The sequence below is a fragment of the Bombus bifarius genome, unplaced genomic scaffold (genome assembly GCF_011952205.1).
Source record: "Bombus bifarius isolate JDL3187 unplaced genomic scaffold, Bbif_JDL3187 scf7180000008206, whole genome shotgun sequence".
NCBI classification, from domain to species: Eukaryota; Metazoa; Arthropoda; class Insecta; order Hymenoptera; family Apidae; genus Bombus; species Bombus bifarius.
The window spans coordinates 458,279-475,703 of NW_022884510.1; the positions used below are offsets into that span (position 1 = coordinate 458,279).

Sequence of the window (17,425 nt, forward strand, 5' to 3'; positions counted from 1 at the left end):
CCACGGTGACCATCGATGAGACCTACGTTTCGCTAAATTTCTTAGAGCGATTGGAACAAGATAAATCTCGTGGATAAAAGCGTTTTTAACAGCGTGAACGATTCAGATAACATGGTTAGAAAAATGTGCGTAAATATAATATAATATTTTGCGAAGATTAAAATTAAAAAGCTTATGGTTTAGAGTGCTTCAACCTCTTGGCGGCTGTCAGGACAAAATATATGAAATTCTCGTGAATTTTTGAAAAATTGGATAAAGACAAAGACAGGCAAATTCGTATTAAACTCTCGATTTCAAGTTTCAACTTCAGGAATCGACAAAACTAAAGAATCGAAAATATACCACTATCGGAATTCGTACAATAATACGAACTTTTCGACAAACATTTTTACGAAATATTCTATGTATACGTGATATTATCGGTATATGCCCCCTGTGGAAATTTAACCAGTGAATGGATACTGTTTGAAGTGAATATTTCGTACCGTTGGCCAAATTAAAGCTGTCGATCTCTTTGAAAACGACCAAGTCTGGCCACGCGACATCGTGTTTCCAGCGGAAATCCGCGGCGATCCAATTGTCACGTTGCCAAAGAAACAATTACGGCGACGGTTTCGATGTTCGTCCAGCGAAAACTTGCTCAAATATGTGTTGGTGTGCCGTGCATCGATAGTTTTCTGATCGATGGAGTGGACGATTTTATTTTTCATTCGTTCCGCGGCTTTTTTCCACGAAGCTTTTAGGATTTAAAGAGATTCGTTGGTTTCTACTCTGATGATAGCTTTCAATTAATGAATATTCTAATAAAAGCTGAATCCGTAAACGAAGCCTTTCGTTAACAAAGATGAAACGATCGTAAGAAAAAAAGCTCGAAAAAAATATTTGATCTTTGCCTGGCGGATGACGGACATTCGAATCTACGCGTACGGCGTTTCTGAATCTCGATCGTTCGAAGCGAAGAAAATATACATGCGCCTATACAGCGTGTACAATCCTTAGACCTAGTTTATCGAGAAAGTAAATTCTTGAAAAATTCCTTTATCGCAGTTTGTAGCCGAGTCGAGGCCGATCCATTTCGTGCGATTATTGGAAAAATGGCTGCTTCGAGACTGTACATCTTGTACATATTTGTGAATATAACAAGATATGGAATATATATTCGATATTTGAAAAAAAGAAAAAAAACGTTGAAAGCAGCATCTGCATCAACATCCACCTTGCACTTTGCTAAAAAAAAAAGGTATAGAAATAAAGTAATATAATTCGTTTCATAAAAATAAGCGAGAAACTGATTTCTGCGATGTGCCGATCACAGAAACAGATAAAACAAGGGGAACAATAGCAATCTGTTCTCAAATTTCAAACACGATTGAATGACGTAGTGATAAATCACGGTAGAAGCAGACGTCTCTGTCGGGATCAATACGTGGATCGAAATCGATCGTTCGTAAATGCGTTTATTTATAGGATAAAATGGAGCGCGCAGTTCCTCCGAGCTTGTATTACATTATTCGTTCAATGAATCGGATCAACGAGAACGTTGTTAAGCGAAACGTTCGTTGTCGTGTCGTCAAGTCCGTGTGCTTGGAAACCGGCCTGAATAGAACTATTAAATCGCGACACACATTAACTGCCGTTAGAATTTCGTCACGGTGACACGGTTCGACCCTTTCGCAAATATCAATTCAAACAGGACACGAGACGAAACACTCGTCCAGTGGACTCAAAGATCTATACGGGAGGTTGCCCTTGTCGTAGATGGTATCTAGGAAAAGTGGTGGACCTTTATGAAAAAACAAATCAAAAAAATGGAAAATATTTTGGTTAAAATTGAATTTCATGTATTTTGAAGTCTTGTAAATGTAAATGTCAAATATTTGAAAGGGGAGATCGTTTTAATTTTCGAAAGATAAAAAATATGATATCCGCTGTACTATACATACATTTTATTTCTTAAAAAAACGATATAAAATTGTATTTACAATTTCACGTTTTACTTTTATTTGATATTTGATATTTTATTTATTTATATTTCATTTGATATTGCGAATATCGAGAATTCCTTTGCTGGAATATAATTTAAATATTTTAAATGATATGCGAGTTAAGTGTATCAAAATTCTGAAACGTTATACAAAAATTAAAAACGCGATATCCGTATACGTTAAAGATTGCTGCAAACCGAGAAAGACGAAAAACAGATGGGAAATGTAGAATAAAATTTTTGTAATCCATTCGCAAGACAAATTACGAATTGGTAACTGGAAAACTTAAAGAATGTACGTGATTTTTATTTATCTAAAGATAGAAAGGAGAAGAGAAAGAAGACAAAAGTGGACGAGGATGGAAAAAGTGAATGTCCGTAGGGAATTGGAAGCATTAAACGTCGAAACCGATAAAATTGTGAGGTCGGTCTGCACTCACCGAGCATTAGGTACATGGAGCAGAAGATGAAGGATAAATCGAGGCCCTGGGCCGCGTAGATTTTGTCACCCGGCACGATGTCGCCGAAACCTATGGTCGACAGGGAGACGAAGCAGAAATAAGAACCGTCCAACATGTTCCAGTCTTCCCATTCGGAAAACAAGATGGCTCCGGCCCAAATGTACCTGAAAAGTCCCTCCAAATAACACGATCGTTCGTAATCGCGATTTTCCTTCGATAGATCAACGAATAACAAATTTTCCGTTTTAAATCGACGAATAAGATAATTTGAGAATTTGTTAATTCGTGTCTGTGATTAATTTCGTGACATTATGATTATAGTCGGTTTGTATTTTGATATTTTTATAAAATTGACGCTAATAATCGTAATATATCAGAGGGTTAATTACGTATGATATACTTTGCTGGTGCGTTTTTTTATTGGAGAGATTCATAATTTTTTTACATCGTATTTTATCAGAAAAGGAAATTTTCTTTGCCAAGAATATTAAGATCTATATTTCTTTCAACCAAGGAGAGATATCGTTCTTCAAGAAACTTCATCAATATCCAAAATAATAATTTCACTTAATGGTGTGCTGCAGAGTATGATTTATATTCGGTCACCACGATATTTAAGGTTTATAGCTTATTTATATTTATATTTATATAGCTAGTTTATAACTTAGGTTCCTTAAGTTAATCTAATTTGATATAAACATTTAGTGTTTATCATTATATTTTAGCTTTTTCTAATTTACATGTAGCGGATATCAACTCTCGATACAAAACTTTATTTATTACACGTTTCAATATTTATCAATATTTATATGTTTCAATCATTTACTTAGTCAAAAGTACTTGTAAATACGGGTTAATTAAATATTATCGACTCACCCGACCATTATGGCGACACATAGCGTCAAAGGTACAGTGACTTGTTGAGGATCATAGCTACTGCTATTACTGTCATCGTCATTTTCCTCTTTCGTATCGTGTTTTTCCAAGGAAATATTCTTGTCCACGCTGAACGAATCAATTTCTCCTCCATCTATGTCGACCATCTATCGACAAATGCCTCTATATTATCGTAAAATTCTACCGTTTCCTGATTTTATAATTATTTGTCCGAGAATTTTGCGCGAGTACAGAATTTTTCGCGAATATTACTTTCCTAATACAAAGGAAACTTACATATCGATTTACGAGTACGCGTTAACGAAATTTTAACACGAAACTTACTTGCCAATGATTTCTCCTTACATCCGCGTCATCACGAGTATTTCCTCTTGGCATCGTTTCTAATGGCCTTCTGCGACATCTTTAAAGAAAAAAAGAAAGAAAAAATCCGTATCGAAGGAAAAAGAAGCAAAAGTACCAGAATTCTCTGGATCTAAAAGAAAAGAAAAAGCAAATTTCTTTAATCCTTGAACAATTAAGTAGATCGATGTAACAACGATGGTTTCACAAATCGAATTTTAAGGTTTCCGCTAACGATCCAATAAAAGTAGAAATGGATGAAATAAAACGAAATAAGAAGAAAAGGAGAATACTTACTTGCACAGACAGCAACGAGCGTACGTCCATTTGAAGCTTTTCGCAAGAATGTCACCGATGTTGCTTAGATATAGCAAGAAAAGTGGCAGGCCTATTATGGCGTACACTATGGTCACCACTTTGCCCCATTTCGTCTTTGGACAAATGTTTCCGTAACCTGCGAAACAAGAAAAGTCGCCGTTTCTTCCGTATCCTTCCTTTCGTTTCATTGAAAAAAGCCGCGAACACAAAAATTTTCACTTGTTCGTGACGAAAATGTATCGACTGTGTCTTTCTCTTTCTCTTAGTTATGTTAAAAACATCAGATTATAATAACGACTGTTATAACAAATATGGTATAATAACGTAATTACGCTCTGAACTTGATTCATCATCTTCACAATTGCATAACGATTTTGCGTTCAATTATGGATCTCTATAATCTGTCGAATCATTCATGATATTGTAATAAGAGGCGCGATATATTTACAGTAGAATTCTATTTATTATAAACTCCGTTTGTCCGAACAAAATTTTAGTTAATGCCCGATTAAATGAACTTTTGCTGGTTGAATTCATTTATCTGAACTCGAGTTCCTATTATATGAGCGAAAAATGGTAAATGGCAGAGATAATTGATGAGCTCCTATTATACGAACTCCAATTGTATATAAACTGTTTGTTCTCCGACAAGTTCTGATAAATGGAGTTCTACTATATCCTTTTCCGTGGTAAATGTTCCAATACTTTCGCGAGTTGCTGCACCTGTCTATAATCTTTAAGCAGATTCGATTTAGAAAATCCAAATAAAAAAAAAAAAAAAAAACAAAATACCTGATCTTATCTACAGTTCGGTAACATTTTGTAACAGCATCAACCGCGAGTATTTTAATTAAAATCCCCTCTCAGAATCAACGGTCGTCAGTCACCAAGTGTAAAGTTGAACGCGCGTTGACTATAAAAAGAAAGGAATGCCTGATCGAGCGTGTTCTCGCGAGAGTACGATATTAATTACTTAATCGACTATAAGTTACCGTCGACCCTTCGACACCTGTCGAGCGTCGTAAAGATCGCTGAAGGGAAGTCAAAAGTTTCCGACGATATCGCCCACGATCATTTTCCAGCCGAGATTTTACGAGCAACCCTTCTGGGAATCTCGTTCCATCAAATTATGGATCGTATTCGAAGGATTACGAAAGGCGAAAAGAGCCGTGAATATCCGAGAATCGTGGACGTTAAAGTTGTTTACCCTTTTTACATTGCTTTCTGGCGTCCGAAGTCTACTTCTGCAAACTTCGGAAAATTCTCGTATTCTAATTCTACAAACCGATCAATTTTTTAATTTTTCAAATTTCTACATTTCCAAATTTCTAAATTTTCAAACTACAAATTCTCTAAATTATCAAATTTCCAATTTTCCGAGTCTTTTGTTCGTTAGATTTCTAAATTTCCAAATATCCGAACCTCCGAATCGAAAAACTTCCAAATTTCCGAATTTCTAGTTTGTCGAATCTCTCGTTTGTTACGTTTCTACATCCCCAAGTTCCCGAATCTTCGAATTCAAAAATTTTCACGTTTTCAAATGTCTGAACTATGAAATTTATAACCTTTCAAATCTTTTGTTCGTTAAACTTCGAAATCTCGATATTTCTGAGCTGTTTGTTTCAACGATTTTCAAATTTTCAAAGTTGTTAGTTATGGAATTTTTAATTTTCCAAGAACCGCTCTTACCCAATCGGGAATTAGCCATGTACACGCATACTTGGCAGGTTTCCAAATCCCATTTTCACAAAAATGAAACCTTCGACATAATTTTGTTATTCTTGATTTTCGTCTTGTTTCGAGCCATACAATCTTCCTAGCTTCGCTGCTACTACGAATTTAGACCCACGTTGTATAGAATAGATACTTGATCCACTTTGTGTATGTAGCGAGAACGCGTATGCGTGAAAACGGAAAACATCGATATCTCGAAAACACCGGGAGAGCACGGAGAGGCCAATACAGCCGGAAACCAGCCTCGGAGTATTTACGTTCCAAGCCGCTTTATTATAATTTATCGGCGATTCACGGCACGATGATTTGTTTAGCGCTGCGCGAGCCGTCAGAGGCTTTGGGTTTCCGGTATCCGGCCTGGAGAACGGTGCTGGGTGATTAAATTCCAGTGGTAAAGCGATTTCGAGGGACCTTATGTCTTTGTATGCGCTGATATCGACGGTTTTCTTCCCGTTTATTGAATTTTCTATTAAGCACCAACCTCTTGAGAATTTTTCTTCGCGACATTCAAGCGTTTTATGAAAACATGGCAGTGAGTTTATAATTTGGTCCAAGTTATTTTTGGCAACATTATGTTTCTAAGTTAGGTTTGAGAAGTAGTACAATTTGTAATAAAACTATGTATTATTATACGATATTATTATACATTCGACAAAATTGTATAGCAATAATAATCGTAGTAAAAGGAAACCCTACAACATTTTATTAAATAAACGCTAAAGACGATCTATCGACGAGCGAATTCTGTGTATCTGACTCGAAAACTAAAAACTCTGCACTTTGTTACAAAATTACTTATACTTACGCATCGATATAATTATTATACGATTGTACGTATAATTGATTGCTTGAAAAATTCGACGGTCTGATATAACGTGATTAAATTCGGATAGTCAAGGTTCTATCGTAACGGGAAGAGTCAGAAATACAAGAGGGACTACTATCGACTACGTTGAATTATTAATAAATTCGCTGGTCAAATAAAGCGTTGTCGCAAATTATCGGGCGTGCTGCGATTAATCTTGATAATTGATTGGTTGACCCACGGTGAAATTATCCGGTTCTAGTGTAACGAGCACGTCCCGTTGGCCTACCAAGACACATCGGTTCCCAGTACTTTCGGTTAATCACCAATAATTCCTTTGCGTCATGTTACACTGTCACTAATGTCCTCGATCCGTCAATGAGCGCCACGCGACGCTGATTACGCGGATCCTCGATGATTTATGCGTTTCGTATCGGTCCACGAAACTTCCGAGTGCTCCCTTTGACGACTCTGATCATTTTACCACGAAACGCTAATTCGTATTCCATTTGCGTTTAATCGATGTGCCGTTATCAATGAATTACAAGTATATATATATATATCGGTATTATGAGTAGGTTATAGATTTTTATAGTAATTCATATTTTTATGAATCTCATAGATCAGCGGTTTTATGCTTTATACATCTTATACGTGGTTTTATTCCCACCGTTGTTCATATATCGATAAAGAGAAAAGTGGCATAAATATTGAACATTTTTTATAAAATTATAAACATTTTGGTAAGCAATCAGCGTATTCCTGAAAGTTTTTGCTCATACGCTGGATTAAGAGCCACTGGCCTGAACAATCGAATCCTGCGAATCGAACAAGATATAAGGTACTACCATCGATCGACTATCTGATCCCCGGATCCCCTGTACAACGCAAGTCCACCACTGTAGTAGCGATTAAATTGGCGTGTCCTCGAAAATTTTCACACGTTCCGAAAGCGGTTATCGTTAGCCGGGCTACGGTCGGCTCGCGAATCGATCTGCCTGTCGACTAGCCTACCCTTTTAGGCTGATGCTGCTAGCCTGTAATCACGGTTGAGATAAAGTGGATAGCTGGGTCTCGTCTCGAACCCAGAAGAGGGTGATGGGACATGGGCGAGGAAGGGACGAGAGGCCCCCGGGAATTAATTGAAAGGTCGCGTGCACGCGCGCGCTCACCTATACCTGTATCGCCTGTAACGCGATAAAAGTTCCCCTCGTTAATTCCCTCGATCTACCAACGCCAGTGGCCTTCTTTTGTTTTTGCCTAAAAAAGAAGTATCATAGTCGACGTTAAATTTAGCTTGGAACGTACTATTATTTACGTCATCTGATTTTTCGAGTAGCCATTCGAAGTACATATAATAAGCGTGAATCATAGTCCAGCCGAACCTTGAGACTTATTAGCGTTTACGGCTAAAATATTGTCACACGTGTTCGAGACTCGACCAATACGATCGTGATAGTCCAGTTTTCGTAATAGCGAAAAGGAAATCGTTCCATTCATCGGCATTAGCGATATATTATGTACAGTCGCCGCACTTATCCCCTACACACACTCAGGGATGCGCCACTCGCTCTCCATTGCCTTATTAATCAACCACCGTCACTCCCTCCTCTCCGCTCCTCCAATTTTCCTCGCTACTAAGTCCTGTTTTGTTCATTGACTGCAAGCCAAGCATTGCCCCTTATGCATAGAGCCGAGGACAAAGATAACTAGCCAGGTAATAAGCACCGATGAACTTTCCTAAAGTACACTGCTACTAATTTCATTAAACTTCATGAATATGTAATATATATCTTTCGACTCTAATGACGTTTCCAATAAACCGCGTTCTCCTAAAGAGCATTTATATACTTCGTTTTGCGTTGCCTCTGGAGGAACCTCGGCAAAGCGTTGGAATTCTTTTAATGGTGTTTCAAGAATATACGAAGTGATTTAAAAGATAAGGCTTTGCCTTTTACCTTCCTGCGGCGAATTAGACTTACTTAGATCAGGAAAATTCGAGAAGTGGGGGAAGGGACGCTGGCCAATTAACAAGACGACAGAGTGAGTGCTATATGTCCGTATTTATGCAAGAGGTAAGTGCAGTGCTTGTAATAATACGTTACATATGCCGACGAATGGAACGATTTCTTTTCCGCTATTACGAAAACTGGACGATCGTGATCGGATTCGTCGAGTCTGCAACATTTAGAGTCTGGCAATATTTAGAGTAATTGCAAGATATTGTGCAGCATGTTCGGTATACCAGCAGGTATTTCGCGAGGTTCGCATAAATGTTTCAACGATCGATTAACTATTCCTTTTTCAGGGGATTTTTCCGTTGGTGAATGATTTGCGCGTCGAATGGTCGCGTTCGTTATATCGATATCGTAGTTTTTTCGTATTTTGATCTCCCTATGGAAACAAACTTTCGTGAATCTGGCCTGCTTTCGTACGCGATTCTTCTCGGAATTCATCGTGAATCTTCTTTTATCCTATCCGTTACTTGACAAGAACTGCTTCGAGGATAGTTGTGAATTCGTTTACTGTACGCTAATCTGTAAAACCAAGTTTTATCGCGTCATAATATCGTGCGGATAGCTCTGATAAAGATTAAAATCATCCTGGGTTTTTCTGCTTATAACTTCCTAACCAAATTACATTTTGTCAAAAATAAACAATCGTTCGCATACTTTTAAGCGACAGTGTACATCGAGCAGCGAAATTATTCGGATTTAAAATCGTTGGAAAGTTTTTAATCGTGGATTTTCGGTTTTATCGCGTGGAACAGACTGTCGTTGGCTTGGGCTAAACACGTCCTTCGAAAACGCGGTCAACGACGCTGAATCGGAAATTAATTGACTCATATTCGAAGCGTCCTCCGAAGATCATCGAGCGAAGGTCGTGCTACGCTCGATTTCCGTCACATCGCGTCGGCTATGTTTAGCTCGTCGGATTTGGCTATTAGAGTATTTCTTTAACATACAGATTTTAATCTTACGAATGACAAAAAATCTTCTTCGAAACTCTACTCGATTTCGCGAGCGAGAGAAACGAAATTTTTTTATCTAAAGGAGGCATTTATTTCGTTGTAAAAATAAAATCTAAAGGAACAAACTTTCACGCGTTAAGTTTATAAAAAGCTCTCTATAGGAATAAATATCTTTTATAAAGAAACCAAAAAAGCCGGTAACAAATCTTCTCCTTCAAAAAATAATCTAAGAACCAATATTCTTAGATTCTATATTTAACAATAACTTCTCTCTAAAAAAAAAAAAAAAATAAAAAAGAAAAATTATTTCTGTACTTTTGGACCATCCGTAAAACCATTGGTTTATACGCGTTGAAGACGTTGAAGGTAAATGATCTGTGATCTTGGAATATTTTTAACTACGACTAGCGGGCCTCTCTCTTTCGACCAAGCGAGTTTCAGTTAAGATAATAGTCCGACGAAACTTTAACGGGGTTTAACGGGGTTTGTGTGTACCCAAATGATCGAACGACGTGCAATTTCTGTAACGAGGAACAAACTTGCAGGTAAACTCAGCCGAAGTCCCTCGTGTAAACCAGTCTGCCTCGTTATCGACTTCATCCTTTAAGTCGTCTGACAATCGGTGCCGAATCCCGCTGCTTTTTCGTATAATTAATACCTCCGGCTAACGCGTTTTCGTATTCCCGTTTTGGTACTCCTGTCTTGAGTGTACTTCGCTCGACAAACAATCTAAACCGATACTGTATCACCACGTTTTCTTGACAAACTACTAGAACCCCTTTTTTCTATCGTTTTCTTAGTGCATTAAGTGTTATTAAGGCGATATATCATCTGTTATTTCTTTCTCGATCAATTCACATCGGTATGGAAACATTTTTTATCGTTACAAGAAACGAGGAAAGCTTTAGAGAATTAAAAAATGAGAAAAAATTTAATAATAATTAGAAATTTAAGATAAAGATAGATTATAGAATCTTAGAACGAATAAAAAGATTCGTATCCAATATTGCGATAGATATCTGTTCTCTATGAATAATTTATTTGACGAATTTGGATGATTTTGTTAGTTTCTCGAATATTCTTGAGATCTCTTGAATATTTTTTAACGAACAAAGTTGAAAAAAGGCTTTATCGAAAGACACAAGCTATTTTTCTCCCGAAACTCCTACTTTTCCCATCAGAATTAAAACTTCAAAAGTAACTTAATCAAGACGCATCATTTCATCTTTTCTTATCGATAAACCATCAACGGATTTCCTTTAAATCGATACTTCTTGGAGCCAAGCGTGTATTCCAAGAGATAGAAAATATCTAAAGCAACCGCGAAAAGGGAAAAAGTGGAAGAACTTAATTACACTGGTTGGACAGTTTCGTATTTCCTGGATGTCGAGAAATCGGCGCGGCCGTTACTGGGAAGCGATTTTGGTATACATAGAAGACAGCCGACAAGCTGCGAATCATACACGAGAGACTTCGTTAGGCCGGAAATTAATTAACGGCCGAGCTGAGTCACCGATCGGTCGACCTCCTGAGATTAACGAAGCTACTCCCTGGGACGTTGATCTTAATCGATCTTCCGATCGACACTGTGTATCGTTCCTGATTAATTAATCCTCTGATTCTCTGTGTCCCGTTGAAATCAGAAATCAGTAAACTTTAACGTAACTCACCAACTACAGGAGGAAAACCGTAATTGTAATAATCAATAAAAAAAAGGGGGCAAACAGCGATAAGCTATAAGTAGTTTATACGGACATTTGTGCAATTTCATATTCTTATGAAAATATTTTTAATTTTAAATTGTTCTTGCCCTTTATATGTTTCTAATCTCCGCGTTATAATCTTTTAAAAGCGTCGAAGTATGTCTAGGAAATTTTCGTTAATTCCGATCGACTTTTAATCGACCTGCCTATCTTACTATATGATCTTGAAACGAGGAATTAATGAGAAAGAAATTATATTCGTTCAGCATTCACAAAACTAACTTTTCCTTCTTCCGCGTCACAGTATTTTATATAAAACGTAATATCCTCACGCCCTTAGCTTAAAATAAGCCGTTAGCCTCACAGAACGCTATAATTTATTTAAATTTCATATTTTAAGGGCGAGATCCGAGGCTCTATCCTTCACGCTGATGAGAACACGCGTAAATATCCTCCAGCTTATAAAAAAAAAAGAAAAAAAGAGAAATAAAATAAAACGCATCTCCCTTTACGCTCTTACATACACAGATCTTAATCCAATTTTGTTTGATCCCTGCCGGACCAAACCTAGCAAACAGATTTATCCAGCGGGTCACAGGTAAACTGGATCGCAATTTCCTTCGTTGGAACTTTGAAAACATTCGTTCCTCGAGTCGGCGGCTACATTTCAAACGTTAAAGGTCACTCGCGTCCGTGTGTTCCTCTTTTCGGCATTAACCATTCTTTTTGCAAGCTGGTTAGCCAGGTCGAGGCTCGTCCGACGCGAAACATTAAACTTTGTCCCGACAAAAACTGTCGTGTTTCTCTCGTGTATGTTTCTACTTTCTGCCGTCTATTTCACCCCTTTGTTTTTTCGATTTTTTTCTCCCGGTGTTTTCTTCTCTCGAGTAGTTGGTACAATTTTCTTGTAACGTTAAGGACGATGATTATGCAGGCGGGTAAATTGAACCCACTCGGAGTAATTTCTCTCTCTTTTTTTTTTTTTTTTTTAGAAGTGTTTGTAATTTATGGTGTGGTTATGAGCATGTAAATGGAATTGCAGAAATGGATGGTAATCCACATTGCTAGAGAGTAGAAGCGTTGGGGCAGCGTAGCAGCGAAGGTTTCCGATTTTTAGATATTATATTTATATCTAGTATTGTTTTTTTCTTTTTTTTTTTTTAGATTCATCTTACAGTAATTTTCTTATTTTCCGTAACGTTTTTAAATCCATTTCGTCCAAAGAACCGAATCAAAATCAAACGTCTACGTTATGAAAATAAAGCTATCTTTTTAATCTCTTTTTTTCTTTCAATCATATAACAAAAAAAAAAAAAGAAAAAACAAATGGAAATGAAACTTTTACGTATGTAATGAAAATTCTATTACTTTTTTTTTTAATATTTCTGGATCCACTCCTTTCTTTCAACCAAGTTGAACAAAAAAACGGTGGAGAAAGAGAAGTTTCACCATTCGATAGATTTTATCTGCTTTTTTCTTCTTACCTCTTTCCCTACATTCTTTGTACTTCTTTCTTCCAACCAAATTGCAAAAAATGGAGTGGTTATAGGATATGAAGATAAAAATAGGATATTTATAGCCCGATGGTTCTGTTCTTTAATGGAAGAAAGAAATTAAGATTCCTTTTTATTTGCTTTGAATCCAATTCTTTCTTACAACTAAATTGTAGAAAACTGAATAAGAATGGGAGGTGCAACGAGATAAAAATGTCTTAATAAGATGTCTTATAGATAGGTGTAATAAGAAGGTAAACTCACCGATAGTAGTGATCACCGTAAGAGAATAGAGAAATGCTCCAGCGAAGCTCCACCTTTTGTTTTCCTCCCCGCCATCGTAGCCATTCTTTATGGCCATTACCATTTTCTTTTGATAGTTCTCGAGGATCGCCTTCACTTTCGCTTTCCAGATCCTCTCGGAAAACACGTTCTCCTGCGCGTGACCAACCAAGCAAATAAAGAGGATAAGAACTTCGTTGGTTCTAATTCTCTCTTTAAAATTCTCTCTTTCAGGACGCGTCTATTCAATTTAATCCAATTTTTTAAACGTACTTTTTACATTAAACTACGCAGCAAGGAAATTGTACTTGTTTAATAACGATAAATTTACCTATATACGTAGTACCCAAATACTTCCATTTTATGCCACAAATCTATGAACCAGATTTAATTGCCGTAAAAACGTTTCTAAGACGTTAATGAAAAAGTTGAAAATCCTCAAATCGAAGGTTACCGACAAGTCCAGAAAGATTGTTAACAAGAATTTATGAGATATTATAACGCGCTATAATATTGTACGGACGTTTACAAAGATATTGGAAGCTTTTTCTCCTTTCCGCAAACCTTTTTCTTTAAATCCATAAATCACTGATTGAAGAAAAATTGTCAACCATAATTCTCGCACCTACTAAAACCAACTGAAGTAAAATTTTCTTTCGAAACCATGAAACGGAAATAGTATAAAAGAAAAAGTGGCTACCTTGGACGTAAGCTCCCAGAGGGTGGCAGCTGTCACGTTCCTCAACCTGATCACGTTCCCGACGATGTCCAGGTTGTTTCTACCCTCGATGTGGGTGAAGAGGAAGGCGCCGGCTATGGTATATCCGACCACCAGGCACACTATACCGACGTTGCTGAAGAGGAAGGCTATCAGAGCCCTGGTCCAGTCCGCGATCCTCTCGCCCCACGGCTTCCGTCTTCGTTTTCTTCGCCTTCCGCCGCGTACCCGATAATTTCCACGCTGCCAGTTTCTGTTGGACGTCGAATACGATGCTCGATCCCCTTCCATCTTTCATCCGGCATCCGACCACTCGAGATATCGTTGCCTTTTCTTTCACACTTTACGCTCGTTCTACTCGCTTCTGACTTTGACTCTATCGAACCGTTCGAGAGCGGTCCGCTACGAGCATTCCACGTACATGGTGGTGTGTTATTGTTTATGACGTTTTGTACCTGTAGAGAAATTGGTGAGATTTCAAAGACGGATCTTATTTCAATTTAGAAGGTTTTTACGAAGGACTTTCTTTTCTTTCTTTATTAATGTTGCCTTTCTGAGGGAGGTATGGTTCAAGCGTTGGATGTATTGGTCGCTGCCAATATTGCCTGTACTTATCGCGGTTTATATCTGTAGAAAAATTGTTGAAATTTGCAACGGAAATTTTACTAGGGTTTATTAGATTTTCTTTGCTTTTCTTTATATCTTTGCTCAAGTCATAGAGATATTGGTAGTTTGTTACGGCGATTTCATCTAGGAATAGTTTATTACGGAGAATTAAACGTTATAAAGCATCGAACTTTTATGTACAAGGGTCTTTGAGAAAGCAAGCTATCTCTCTTCTTCGAACGTCTACTAGAAAATTTCTTCAAGGGTCGACAATCCTTATAAGATTATCTAATAAAGAAAGTTGAAGGTAAAAGGTAGCCATTTCGAGATTATTAAGAGGTCAGTTTGTCAGGTTAACGAACCGATCGTAGATGTAACAAACGCGAGGGAAGAGACGTAATTTCGAAGTTTCCTGCGTAATGACGGAGGTCGTTTGTCGCGGTTGGACGCGACGAAGATCTAACATGCGTGAAATACCCGACGCCGCGTCGCGACGCTAGCCCAGCGTGCACCATTACGAAAGTATTTCGGTGGCAGTCGTAAAATAAAAAAAGAAGTCAGGCATATACCGTGTCGACCGTGAGCTCGGGGCCACCCTTTTCATTTCTCCGTAACACGAGCGGAGTAAACGTATGCTCCAAGTTTTGGCCTTCTTCCGGCTTTTAGTTGGCTATACGACTCTATGGAACGAGGTTTAAGAGTCTTCCTCTTTTTCTCTGCGTATTATACAATTTGTTAATTATGCTCTTAAGTTTGGTTCGAGTTAGAAGAAGAAGTTTATGATTATGATCTTGTCGGCTTCGGTATCAAACGTCTTTTAGATTCTGAACGATAGTTTATTATATCGTACCGAATGATATGCACTGTCGAGAACAGACATTGTTTCAAAATCATTTTCGTAATCTATCTGTCCGTTGAATATTACATATTTAATGTTTCCTATCGTTTTCCCTATTTCTTTCAACGTTATATGATCATTTTTACATGCAACGTTATTTATTGTTCATGCTTATTGCTTCCTATTTTAACAACCTCGATTGTCTGATCAAGAATAGGCAAGATATTATCTGAATACATTTTAAATACATATACTGTGTTATATAACAATATATCATACACGTTGTATTATTTTACAGGTACGTTATATCAAAAATTGCCAAGAACAGGCAATCGCTTTGGAGTCATACTGGCAATTTATTCACTCTGTTAATTTTTACATATAATACTTGATATTCTTTGTCATCTCCTTGTTCTTTTTATCCTTTTATTTATTATCATCTTAATTTATCTTAACTTCCTGCTTTGGCAACTGAGATGTATCTTATCACGAATATGCCAGTGTATTCGTATACTCTCGAAGGATAGTACACATGCATTGCTTTCAGGCATTCGAAAGCGAACGCCCTATTCGTCAACGTACCCGTTTAGGTTAGAAGGTCCAATTCCTCTTGGTCCGCCCGCATGACGATCCCCCGACCGGCCGTTTCCGGATAAAAGTCTGCCTTACCTCTGGCCTCCGCGATCCGTTCCAGATAAATTAATAGGAGGAACACGGTAGAATGCTAAAAAGGGGAGCGCCGATTATACGCGATCGCTGACCCGGCGCAATAGCAAAATTACACGGTCCCGTTTAATAGGAAACGTCAGTATCGCCAGTCGTCCTGTCCCTTCTGCCTTTTCCTGGATTATATCGTTCGAATGCACAACCTCTCTCCTGCTATCGACTTCGTCCACGACCCGCCAAGAATCGAAAACGAGTTTAACGAAATCTATTGTCAGGTCGTAGTATACGTTTCGCCGAAGGAACGATCAATTTCTCGAGAAGCGAAAATCCCGTTTATCTTATCGTCCGATCTTGAATTTTTCGATCACTCTTATTAATCCAAGTTGTTCCCCTTTGGTTTGCACTTCCATTCCCTTCCTATCGTTTTTCTCTGATTCGCACCTATGCCTGTTCTTTGCTTTATTTGGCTTCTGCCGAATTTTAGAGATTTCGATGGGTCGTCTGTCTTTTTCGATTTTGAAAATTTCGTTTCGTTCGCTTTCGATCACTTGAAATTAGTCGTCCAGGTTATCGGCCTTTTCATCTTACTTCTTGCGTTAATGGATCAGCTTTGTCGTACTGATTCTTTGGAGATTCGAAGGATCTTTGGAAATCCTTTTGCAAGCAAAATTATGGATCGAAGCTATTCGAGCGTTATTCGAATTACGTATTGCATTTTATCTTTGCGTCACCTTTTAGCTTTCTTGCTTCTTCTTTCTTCCTCGCTTTCTTGGGGTTTTCAGGATTTTCAGAGTGACTTAGATACCCTCGTGGCGTTTTAAATATAGACTAGCCTGTGCCTTTGAGTCAGACACACTGTCGAGACGACTCGCCACGTGTTGACACGTGCTGCGTGAATCCATTCTTCTTGGACTTGCACGTTTCTTTTTGTAAATCATTTTTCTCCCAGAAGACACGTCAATTCCTCTTCCTTGTGAATCTTCTTACATGTTCCACGATGTTTCCGATTTTGATAATTGTCAAGAACAATTGAATCACGGCTCTTCTTGAAATCCACGCTTTCTGTTTACATCAAAGTTATTATCAATTTTTAATCATTCATCGAAAAACATAATAATTCTTCCAAAGAAAAAAAAGATAATTTTCTTTATTTCACTTTTATTTCGCTTTCTTCTTAAAGATAAATCGAATCTCTATAATTTAAACAAAATTAAAGTGTAATTTTACGTATAATTTAAATATATCTTTTCCAAGAAAACTACGAATCTCCAAAAGGTACAACGTTCTACGATCTACTGCCAATTCTTCTGGAAACAAACATCTATTTCTTTGCACAAATTTTCAATTACAAATTCGCTAATCACAAAGCGTTAACAAAATCCACGAACTCCAATTTTATTCGCCGTAAGAACTGCCCTTTAATCGGCTATGTTTAATTCTGTGTAACTTAAAATCCACTAATGTAATAACTTTCATATACCGAACCATTCAACGTCATAATTTACTTGACATTATTTTATCTAAATGATTTATTTCAGAATTTATATTATTAAAATGTTTCGTGACACTCGATGGCATTCGATTTCCCGGAAGGGTCTAATGGCGTG

The 17,425-nt window shown here is 37.5% G+C and overlaps 1 protein-coding gene across 1 annotated transcript; it reads right to left on the bottom strand.

The window, feature by feature from the left end:
• Positions 1-1,685: 1,685 nt before the first annotated feature.
• Positions 1,686-16,973, bottom strand: LOC117210533 (TWiK family of potassium channels protein 18-like). The gene is made up of 8 exons (XM_033453648.1): positions 15,735-16,973; positions 13,691-14,163; positions 12,850-13,144; positions 3,982-4,138; positions 3,667-3,745; positions 3,322-3,488; positions 2,425-2,609; positions 1,686-1,783 (listed from the first exon to the last, which is right to left on the bottom strand). Exons 2-8 carry the CDS (start codon positions 13,997-13,999, stop codon positions 1,686-1,688), a joined length of 1,290 nt encoding a protein of 429 aa, XP_033309539.1. The 5' UTR covers positions 14,000-14,163; positions 15,735-16,973.
• Between the last annotated feature and the right edge of the window lie 452 nt (positions 16,974-17,425).